The sequence below is a fragment of the Scardinius erythrophthalmus genome (assembly GCF_964197995.2).
Source record: "Scardinius erythrophthalmus genome assembly, chromosome: 16".
Classification (NCBI taxonomy): domain Eukaryota; kingdom Metazoa; phylum Chordata; class Actinopteri; order Cypriniformes; family Leuciscidae; genus Scardinius; species Scardinius erythrophthalmus.
The window spans coordinates 17,883,723-17,895,755 of NC_138236.1; the positions used below are offsets into that span (position 1 = coordinate 17,883,723).

A 12,033-nucleotide genomic window follows, 5' to 3' on the forward strand; every position below is an offset into this window, starting at 1 on the left:
GAAAAGAAGGGATCAATTCTGCCATCTGCTGCACATCAGGAGAAGTTCAAGCTCCATCAACAGTTGATCAGTCCTGAAGTCATGCAATTCTATTCCAAACCGATATTGCTTTTTATATAGTGCCGATTCAATGGCACTATATAATGGTTAGGCCTATATAATACTATATTATTGAAGAGACTCTTTACTTACACACCTCACTTTCTTTTTATTAACTAGTTTAATGATCTTGATTATTTATTAGGCTAATTTCATCATAATTTATTAATAACTTCTAAATATGTTTCTTTTCTTAATTAACTGTATATTTTTCTGGTTTTGATGATCGGCGTAGCCATATGTTTATTTTGTTTTTGTGTTTAGTATGAATACTTATCTATATTATTTTAAGCCTTTCTTACAATTCTTATGTACAAATCATAATTTAACACGTTTCAAAAATCAGGTTTAGCAATAATAAAAATATATATAGATATATTATTAAACTAATCTAAACTATTAGGCAACAGACATACTCAACACACACAATAGAAAAAAAAACCTATACGCTTAATAGATAATATTTTACAATGTCTTCTTAAAATCATCATAAGCCTTTTTTTCATTTATTTTTTATTAAACACCAAGAACAAAAATAAAATGTACATCTACAATGGCATTGATAAATACAGATTAAAAGTCATCATAAACCTTAATCTTACTTCCTAGTACATTAGCAATGACCATATTTGGGTTTGAGGTGAATCAGCGGCATAATAACAGACATGACTGCTGGTAGTAAAAAAGTGAGTAAAGCTGTATTGTTTGGACAAGGAAGTGAGTCATATGCTAATCACTGACGGTAAAATGACGTGTTTGTTGGTCGACCGACCCCAACACGAATGAAGAAACGTGGAACACTGGTGTACTACAATAACCGACTACAACAAGGAAGCAACGTGCTTACTCAGGCTATCAGCCTATTTGGACATAACAGTTTTGAGGAAGTAGAACTAAAAGAACGAAACATCGAATCACTTTGGATTCATCTTATATCGGTAAGGAATTGCCTTAAGAATCATATTATAAAAATACTTGTTGATGTTTTTCTTTCTTATTTGTTCTTAAGAGATCGAGTTAAGGGATCAAGTTGTAAAATTGCCCAAACATAAATGTGATGTAGGCTATGTAAAATGTTAAACTCCGATTATCTTGATCGTAGGCTAGCCTACTACTTGTTACAGCAATTGTTTAGCACCATTATTATCATTATATTAATATAAAAAAGTCTGGAAATGATAATTACACTATGACTATTATTACGCTATAGCCTATATAGGCTGTATATAATATACATACACACGCACGCATATGATTTTGGGGGTTTTCGTTGGGAATTTCCGATGATGCACTTTCCCAGCCGCTTGCATGAACATCTTTAGTATTGCATGTGGTGCGTGTAGCACGTGACTGATGAGTAGTTCTTTGGTGCGCTCCTTTTTTAGTCCTTTATACAGTATGGGCTCATAACCTTACTTTTTAATAGACATATCAGTTTTAATAGACTGTAATAATAGAGTAGAATTTGATTATTGTAAACAACACCCCGCGTCACAACATAGGACAAGTGGTTTGGAAAATGGATGGATGGAGATAGATAGGGGAGACGAACGCTTATTGACTTTCTCAGTTTGTGTAAATCTGCTTTGGGTTCAGAGTATTATTTTTTTTTTCCCTCATTACAATTATGTGGTTTTGTTTTATTAATACTTTGTTCTTATACAACGCCGAAAGAATGGAAGTGAAATGTGACAACAAGGCCCATTGGTGGGGTAGCCTAGGCTACATTGTAACATGTGAGGGGCACATTGTAATGTAACATTACCATTATATGACAGCATAAAATGCTATCTGAACTACTCAAAAAATATACAAGACAAACTAAAATATTTTATCAATAAAATATAATTATTAACTTTTTCATATAAAATAATGGCATTTTTTAAATAATTAAAAATACAATAAGTTTTGAGTTTGACAACGAACACAGCTATACAACATGGTTCAAAACATAATAATAATTAATAATTACTGAACATTGACTCTCAGTCTTTATTCACCCTTTTCTCATGTTTTCTCAATAGAATTCATAAAAATAGAATAGAAAATAATAGCATAGTTCTAATAGGGGCACATTGTAATGCAGTGTTACAACATGCCCCACCTGCACAACTGGGATTTAAACCCTGCTAGTGTCTTCTGCTAGTTAGCGAAGTATTAAAGAACCATGTCAACTGTTAAATAACATACAGATTTGGCTAATTTAAAATAAACATCAAAAATACAGATTAAAAATGGTTGGTTTGTTTGGGGAAAATTGACACAGACACTATCTATCTATCTATCTATCTATCTATCTATCTATCTATCTATCTATCTATCTATCTCTATCTATCTGTCACATAAATTGTCTGGGAGGGTAATGGTTTGTAAAAGTTAAAAAATGTTAACATAAGATATCTCTTTAAAAAAATAAATAAATAAACATATTTAAATCTTTTTAAAATTGACTTTTGCAAATAACCTTTGTTAAATTTATAGAAGTATTTGTTAATATTAATGGACCAGAGCTTAAATAGTTTTATTTTTTAACTACCAACTAAAAAAAGATTTATAAATACTAACAAATATATTGGTCATTCATTGTTCGTTAATGTTAGTTAATACATATATATGACAAACAAATTTTAAAAGGGCTTTTTTATGAGAAGTTTTTATTTCTATGATGCATTTATTGGAGAGAATAATCCTGTCAGACGCACCACTGCTGTGAACGCGCGTTCACGTAAACACAATTTAAACAATGTATTATTCAATGCATTACTTCTATATAATTATATATTAAATTGCTCAAGCAAGTGGTAAAATATTTAACCATGTACTTATATTAAAATCTTTTGTATTTCAATTTTAATACAATAAATCTTGCATGTCACAAAGAACTTGTTTTTCCACCTCCACGAATGAGACGAGTGTTGTTCATTATGTCGCCTTGTTGAGGTAAATTGTAGTTTTCCTTGCTTTAACTCAGTCTTAAAGTGAAAAAAGTAGTAATTAATTAAATAAATTTATGGTGAGATTACTACATTTTATTTAATTAATTGCACTTATGGTGAAATTACTACATTTTCAGGTCAATCGGTGTTCATTTTGATCACGAAACATGCGCTGTCACTTTAATTCAGCGTTTGCAGCACAGCAGAAATAGACTCGATGCAGAAACGATCTCTGCTCTGTGTATACGCACCGCAACTGGAACGGATCGATCATCGACGGACTGCATCCGCGTGCAGTGTACGGGAAAAAAAATACTCACCGCAAACGAAATATATGTGAAACGGGCGTTAGACTTGGAGCAGGAGAGCTACTCCGGCTGCTACTCGCAGTAGAGCGAGTGTTGCCATCTTCAGTTCAGCGACATATTTCCCGCCGCGCGCTCTCTGTCCGCTAGTGCTCAACTGTATGTGACGCAAGTGTTTGTTTGTGTGTGAGTGTGCGCACGTGCGCACTCATTGGGATAATTGTAAACGCGCAAACACAGACAGAAAAGACATGCCATCGTGGAAATAAGATAAATAACATATTACTTAAGGGCCATGTAGGGTTTTTTTTATAAAATAACAAATTGTAATCTGGCGCTATAAAGAAAATCAAATCAAATTTACTTGACCTCCAAGGGGGGGTGGGGGGAGCCGTTAGGAGGGCGGGGCGCCCCCCTTATATAATGGTAGTGGAAACACTGCTAAGACATTCTGCTTTACTTGAGTTTGCAGATTCCGTCACAAGTAGCCCAAGAGTTTGAGGTGTAGGTTGAAAACCGAATTAATCTTAGCTCTATGAGCCCCTTGTGCAGACTTACTCTTGAATTACTTATTGTGTAACTTAAATCAGCATTCTGACTAATGTCTGAGTAGACTCATAGCGTGTTCCTCCAAGGTTGCATAATCCAACAACCTAAGTCAGCATGTTTAGAGTGGCAGATATTTGTTACTTTGGTTTAATTAGTGTGATAGATATATTATATGTAAATCAGATTTTTTTCTTCTTCTTGGAATTAAAAACTTATGAATTGTCATAAGTAGGCCAGCATGTTTCACAAAGTAAACTGTGAATTGAATAATAAAAGTTTAATAATTTAAACATAACATGGTTTAATTTCCTAAGAAAGAAGTTAAAATATTTACACATTTTATTTTTTTTGTAAGAGTTTAGGCTAAAGAACATTATATGACCGCATATGAATGTCTTGGAGCATGAATGTCTAGCACGATGATAACACTAATTTGCATTGTGAGTCCAAAGGATGCATGTTTATTTGCACTTTTCTTTATCTTAATTTGCAACTGTAAACCTTATTTAGCAATATTCTGTTGGAAGAAGAGCAACTCTATTTCCTTATTTGCATCTTTTTTGCCTTTAATGCAAATTATGGCAGTGGCATTCTGTCAGTATAACAAGTCTTCTGACAGCTGACACAGTTTCAGCAGGGTGTCAGAGGAAAGAGAAACCCTTGCTTAGGGAAGTTCCCCTATCAGAGATGCTTATAGAGATGACCTATACAAATGGGTAGATGTTTCAGGTGGTGGTTAAACATGGGAATTTATTAATTTGACAAGACATGTTTTTTTGGCTAGTGACTAAAAACTAATATGCTTTTATAATAACCTTAAAAAAGCCAAGAAGAACGTGCTTTTTCAGGCCTGCATATTTGCTTTATATGTCTAGTCTTTTTGCGTAGTTCACTTTTACACTGAATACACTCTTCTTAATAAGAATGCTAGAATTTTTCACTTAACTAACGGATGTCAATCAGAGATTATTATGTCCTAACTTGGTTGTGGTTTCTGAATATAATTGTCCCAAAGAGGAATTTCAGCTTTTCATGTTTTTGTTCTTCCATTTTTTTTCAGTGGCGAGAATGAAGAGGGAAGTGAGTGCTGGAGTAAACTTTCTGAAAGGTTTGGCAGTGGAGCGTGGAGGTGTGGATCAAATTAAAGCCAAACTTTTCGCAACTAAATTACAAGAGCTTCTGCTTGAAAAGTTCTCAGATCACTGGTACCCAGACAACCCCAGCAAAGGACAGGCGTACAGGTAACCCTAGCCATGTCTTAATGTCGCATTGTTATTCTTAATTCAAAATAAAAGTTCTTTTTTTGATTATCTCCATAATGCCAGGTTGTTCTGGCAAGTTTGTTTAAACATTAAAGTCACGGCCACGACAAAACTAAGTGACCCGAACATGTCCCTTCCTTTAATCGTAGTAATGCACTGATCAAAGGAATATTAAATAAATACGATGTAAAATAGCTTTGTCAGCATTATCTCAATATACACTATAATTCAAATTTGGGGTTGGTAAGAGTTTTTCATGTTTTTATGCTCTTATAAGGCTGCATTTATTGGATCAACAATACAGTAATAACAGTAATATTGTGAAATATTATTACAATTAATTTTTTTTAAATGTTTTCTTTTTTAATAGCCTATATTTTAAAATGTAATTTATTCTGTGCTGGCAATTTTCAGCATCATTACTCCAGTGTCACATGATCCTTCAGAAATCATTTCATTATGCTGATTTGATGCTCAAGAAACATTTCTAATTATTATCAATGTTGAAAACCGCTGTGCTGCTTAATATTTGTCTGGAAGCAGCTATGGATTTTTTCAGGATTCTTTAATTATTAGAAATTTCCTTTAAAAAAAATCTTACTGGCCACAAACTCATGCTCATGCCTGCTTTCAGTCAAAAAAGTGAAGAAATCATTTAATTTGTGGTCAAAGTGGAAATTATTAATACTCTATCTGAAAGACCAACAAACCTACATAGCAACCATTTACAATATGAACTTATTTACCCTCTCTTGGATTGCTCAGATGCATCAGAATAAATGGCACAATTCCCTGGGATGAATCAGTATCACAAGCATGCATGGAGAGCGGCTTAAAGCCAAGTGAGTTGGGCTTTCCTCGGGAGATCACAATTTGGATCGACCCATTGGAGGTGTGTGTGCGGTAAGTTGAATGATATTTTAATGAAATACTTGTTGTTTGATAAATTAAAGAAGAACTGTTTCTATAGGCCTTTTTATGAATATGATATTTTTTGTGAAGAGTGATCTAAGGGTGTGTTCACACTTGTAGTTCGGTTCGCTTGGTTCGGACATTTAGTCCTGGTCCGCTTAGCGTCCAAAACGATGTGTGTGCTGGGATAAATGCACTCGTTATATGTGCGTAGCCTACATATTTTGACCAGATGAGAACTCGCGAAGCGCTTATAAAATGTGTAAAGGAGTTAAAATAATGGCAGGAATCCATCTGTCACACACACACAAACGATCTGCTGCGAAGAGATGCAGTTCGGATGCCTGTATCAAACTGATGGACAACATCGCGACTACGACGAGAAAAAACAGGTATGCTTGAGCATTCGGTCCTTTTTAGGGTCGCATCTTGTGACATCATGTCCTGTTTTTGGTTCGTTTACATGTATTTGGTTCATGTTGTGTTCATATTTCATTCGAACTGCGCCAGAGTTGGTTTGGAAGCGGATCGAGACCCATCTTTCAGCGGCCTCGGTCCGCTTGTAGTGAGCACCAGGGTTCGGATGGCAGCGTTCACACTTATTCAAATGAACCGCGCTAACAGAGCAATCGCATTAGGGTTCGTTTTAATCGAATCAAGTGTGAACACACCCTAATACTAGTTATTTTAAAGTAACGGTTTACATTAATATGTTCCCACAGGTCTGGGGAGAACGGCAGATATTTTACAGTGGCTCAGTTTGCTAAAGTCGAGGATGAGGTAAAGCACTCGAATAAGGATGACACTTTTAGCCAAGTGGATACATCGGACTACCACTCAGCGACCTCATCTGACTGCGGCTCAGCAGTCTCAAGTGATACAGAAGAGGAGGTGAAAGAGGACGAAACGAAAAAAGTGGAGAAGAGAACAGTGGGGAACAGAGTTTACGCAACGAGATTTAAAGCAAGGGAGCCAAAAGGGCAACACAAGTTTCCCACAGCTCAGGTAAATGCATTGTCACTTCAGCTAACTACACTCAGTTGAGTGAGGAAGGCTGAAATGTTGGAATTAGTAGCAAGAGCAAAAAACCCATCCACCTCTGCCTCCATTTTAGAAACCAACTGTTTTTATGTTCACTTCTTGCTAGATTTGTTTTCTCTGCACTTTTTGAACACGATCTACGATACCTTTGAATAAAAGGCCTAAGACAAGTCTTAAAACTGACATTGTAAAATATTTTTTCTCTCATTAACAGATCCCTGGCCCGCAGTACTTTTACAACCCTGTACCGATGTGGCCTCAATACAAGAAAAAGAGAGGCATGTTCTTCACGTCCGTATGCCCACCGGCACCTTCTCCTTTGTTCGCTTACTATGTTGTACCCAAAGCCCCTCCTCACTTCATTGTGCCTCACGCTACCCTGCAAACCTGGGGGACAGTGAAAGGGTGAAGAGCTCGAAACCAATTAGCACATACACCTGGTCCGTTAGACTATATTTATAACGTATCTGCCATTCTGCAGGGAACTTTATAGCTTATCATAATGAAATCGTAAGCATGAGACATAGTGACAAGCATGCCAACTATTTAACTTTTTATTGATATTAGTCATATATTTTTTAAACCTTTTCTCTTTTTACTTATTTCATAGTTATTCATAGTCAATATATTCAAACTGCTCTTGCACAAAACACTCAATCTGTTATTACTTGATCAAAAACTTTACAGGAATTTTTTCTCAACTCTGCGAAAGTTGATTGCTGCATACTTGAAATTTTGTATTCATCGAAATGAAAATCACAGCTTTACCACCCACTTCTGTATTGAACGTTTAGAAGTTTTGGGAACTTTTTAATCAAAGAATGTTTAAGAGGTATTTCATGTAATAGAAAATCTTGAGCGATTGATGAAATCAATTTGATTTCAATGAGTATTCAATGAATATTCACAAAATATTACCAGCAGTCCAGCTCAGGACTGATAGTTGATAGACTGACTGTTTATAGAGTCAGCAATACCTCTGAAAACACCAAGCATCCCTTTTTTATAAAAAAAGGAGAAAAAAATCAACTCATACTGAAGCCAAATAGTGCTGTGTGGATGAGGTTTCAAATTTGCTGCATTTAGATACAATTCCTGACTACTGTGAATGAACATTTTTCACTTTCACTAAGAATAATCATATCTGCTCAGGACGTAGAGAGGACTGCATTAATAATAATAATAAATGTTATTTAATTAATTATAGTAGATTTCGGTGCACAATTTTACTTTTGTTAATGGTAATGATCATTTTATTGTAATTTATTCCAATACCACTAGGGGGTAGTATACATTACCTTAAGCCATATGTCCACATTTCATTATCTTTTATTTGCTGCAGTTTTGATTGTAAATAATTGATTTCTTCTGGTACTGTTTTGTAAAACTGCATGTAAAACTGTACAGTGTCCTCATCTCACCAGTGCTGTTATACGTTTCAAAAGAAATAATTTTAAAATGTTTTGTTTTTATAATCTACCTTTTTACGTAGTTTTCGAACTATGACTAATTGAGACTATTATAACATATAAATGTCTTTCAACACTGGAATTGTACTTTTGCTTTGTTTATTATTTTGTATAAATTAATCGTGTGCAGTTTTGTATGTTAAACTTATAACACCTTTACTACTTTTACAAACTTTTGCCTGTTTTCTTTGTTCAGTCTTCAAATGCATATTTATTTGTGATTTCTTTCTCTGTATTCTTTTAAATAATGTTTTGTTGCTATGCAATCAATGTAAATATTGCTTCTGTTTAAACAAAAAAGTAATGAGATCTGTTTTAAAGCGATCTCCAACTGATTTGTTACAAATATATATTTTATTATTTAAACAGTAACAAGAGTTGTCTATTTTTATTTGTTTATGGTAAAGTATAAATATTTACATGAATTATAATTTACATTAAATGTTTTTCAACTTTTTGTTGAAACTTTCCATAAAGTACTCTTGATGGGCTAGTTGAATTTGGAGTTAGGGGAGTCTTGAGTCAAATCAAGTCACCTGTATTTACATAGTGCTTTATACAAAACAAATTGTTTCAAAGTAGCTTTACAGTGATAACAGGAAAATTATTCAACGATGCATTTCGACTGTACAGCAGCTCTTTAAAGGAGAACTCCGGTCAATTTTAACATTGAGCTCATTTTTTTGTAAATTTGGAGTGCTGTCAATACAGAGAACAACGACAAAAATCGGTGTTGCCTACACCGTGTTATCCTCTTTTTAAAATTTGCACCCTGTTGACTTCAATGGGGCAAGTTTTAAACCAGCTTTTAGCCTCTTAACATCAGTAGATCTGAAAGATATGAATAAAAATTATGTTATTTCAGCCAGCGAACATACCTGTATTTTCTTCCTGTTTTCGGTCGAAGTCCATAGTAATCGATTGTCGAGTTCACGCGCGTGATCATAGGTAACTAAACCTATGCGTGTGAACTCGACAATCGATTACTATGGACTTTGACCGAAAACAGGATGTAAATACAGGTATGTGCGCTGGCTGAAATAACATCATTTTTATTCATATCTTTCAGATCTACTGCAGTCAGATTCACCCGTGATCACTCTGAAGGAATCACTCACATGGCTGGGCACTTGTAATGACACATCAAGGATGTTAAGAGGCTAAAGCAGGTTTAAAACTTGCCCCATTGAAGTCAACAGGGTGCAAATTTTAAAAAGAGGATAACATGGTGTAGGCAACACCGATTTTTGTCGTTGTTCTCTGTATTGACAGTACTCCAAATTTACAAAAAAATGAGCTCAATGTTAAAATTGACCGGAGTTCTCCTTTAAGAAAATAGTCATTATTCAGCTGTGTTGATTCGGGTTGTAAAGATTGTCATTAAATTAGTTAATTTAATCCATAAAGCAGTTCTGCAGAAAACAGTGATGCCATCTCAGTTCAGTTCTCAAACAATAGTGTCAGTGCAGTTAAATCAGTAATATTGTTGAATATTAAGTAGCTTACTGTGATGGCTAAATGTTGGATCGCTGTAACCTCTCTTAAGACCTTCTAACCTCTGAAATCAGGCCAAATATGGTAAAAACTTCCTAGAAATGTATTACTCTTCATGGGCTCCTAGAGTGAGTTGGACTAAACACTTATTGGGATTGTTGTTGTAAGTTCTGTGCTACAGGATGCCCTGGCGGAAGGATCCACATAGGGTGAGTGCGTCACATGGCCCAAGGTCATAACGTCATTCCTAAAGGAAGACAGGCAAGGACTTGAGCATAGAAATAGAATCTGCTTCAGTTCATTGCGTTTGAAGGAGTGGGATTGTAAACGAAGAGGAGAGGCCAACAAACTTTGTGACCATGCTTGTCTGGTTTCTGAGTTCCTGTCCCTCCTTTGTTCATAATGGAAGTGGCAGTTTAATATTTCATCTTCCAATGGTCTATCTGCTCATTTCAGGACAAGGGAATCTCATTTTCAAATGCTTTAAATCAGCTGTCTGACTTTAAAAATTGTTTACCTTTTTTTATATATATATATATAAATCTCAGGCTATGAGAACTCAGCGTGGAACTGCATCAACTGTTGTGGGCAGTAGTTGGATAAAGGGATAGTTCACCCAAAAAGTAAAATTCTGCCATCATTTACTTGTTTGTTCCAAACCTGTTTTAATTTCTTTCTTCTTCTGAACACAAAAGAAGACATTTTGAAGAATGTCAGAAAACAAACAGGTGTTGGACCCCATTGACTTCCATTGTATTTTTTTCTACCTGCAAGCAAATTATGGGGGTCTGACCTCGATTCTGAGGCTTGTCCCCCAACAGGAACTCAAGTATATAATTTAGGTCAAATGTTTCAACCACAACTATTGCAACTTGGTAACCATAGTCTTACGCTACTTTACGCTTTCCGTTACAATCACTATTGGACGGTACACAAACATGTAAAATACTGTAAGTATTAGTGTTAGCGTTGGTTGCAGTTGCAGCAGAGATTAAACAGGATCTAAGTGCAGCAGTCTTAATTTAGAAATAAACTCAAAACAAATCAGAATCACAGGAACAAGGATCAGGAACTGAACAACCAACATAAAAGTAGAACTGGACGAGAACTGAAAGAAACACAGGCCTTATAGTCCAGTCATTTTATGAAAAAAGGTTGAACAAATTGCAACAGAAGCAAACTCAACTGATTTTGTATCCTCAATATGTCCTGAGTAAGGAAAAAAAGTCCCGAAGAATCCCATTAGGGGAAAGTTTTGAAAAAGACCCAAATATACCCTATTCATACGCCTATTTATTCTTTTTCTTACGGAATAGGGTGAAATTTTTAACCTTTAGATATCACCATGAAAATTAGTGAGTTGATTACTTACATCAAGACAAACAAAAAATGCATTCCAAGTTTTCTGAAATTGTTTGTTAACATGGACAAACGGTGCATAATCTAATTACGCATGTGCTAAATTGCATACCACAACAGGTCTAAACATTGGGTATAGCCAGGTGAAAATGTCTTGTTGAATCTTGTTGACACATAACAGTAAAATACTTAACGTTAAGGTCTGAATAGAACCCATTTAGGCTACCCATGAGCAATAATACGTAGAGGTAGGAAGAAGTACTTTAGAAACCAGCCTTCATTCATTTTTAAGAGATTGAGTTTGGGGCTGGGTCCGTGGGACTGTTTCTAGGGGACGATTCTGAGGAAAGAACAGGAGACAATGGTAAGGAGAATGCAGAAGACAAAAGGTAGGCAAAATAAAAAGTGAATCCCCAGAAACAGTCCCACGGACCCAGCCCCAAACCCCATGTCTACAATCATTAATAAAGGCTGGTTTCTAAAGTAGGCTACTTCTTCCTGCCTCTGTATTAATGCTCATCATGGGTAGCCTATGGGTTCTATTCAGACCTTAACATTAAGTATTTTACTGTTATGTGTTAACAAGATTCAACAAGACATTTTCACC

General features: G+C 35.2%; 1 protein-coding gene across 1 annotated transcript; it reads left to right on the plus strand.

Moving 5' to 3' along the window:
• The first annotated feature begins 784 nt into the window (after window positions 1-784).
• Window positions 785-8,943, plus strand: LOC308705018 (maternal B9.15 protein). The gene is made up of 5 exons (XM_081389822.1): window positions 785-1,037; window positions 4,950-5,130; window positions 5,917-6,054; window positions 6,786-7,068; window positions 7,319-8,943. The coding sequence occupies exons 2-5, from the start codon at window positions 4,958-4,960 to the stop codon at window positions 7,511-7,513; spliced, it is 789 nt and encodes a 262-aa protein (XP_081245948.1). The 5' UTR covers window positions 785-1,037; window positions 4,950-4,957; the 3' UTR covers window positions 7,514-8,943.
• The last annotated feature ends 3,090 nt before the right edge of the window (window positions 8,944-12,033 follow it).

Coding starts and splice junctions, on each gene's coding strand:
- LOC308705018 (XM_081389822.1), top strand. CDS start 4,958: ATGAAGAGGGAAGTGAGTGCTGGAGTAAACTTTCTGAAAGGTTTGGCA. Junction 5,131..5,916: donor AGCAAAGGACAGGCGTACAG/GTAACCCTAGCC, acceptor TGGATTGCTCAG/ATGCATCAGAATAAATGGCA. Junction 6,055..6,785: donor CCATTGGAGGTGTGTGTGCG/GTAAGTTGAATG, acceptor ATGTTCCCACAG/GTCTGGGGAGAACGGCAGAT.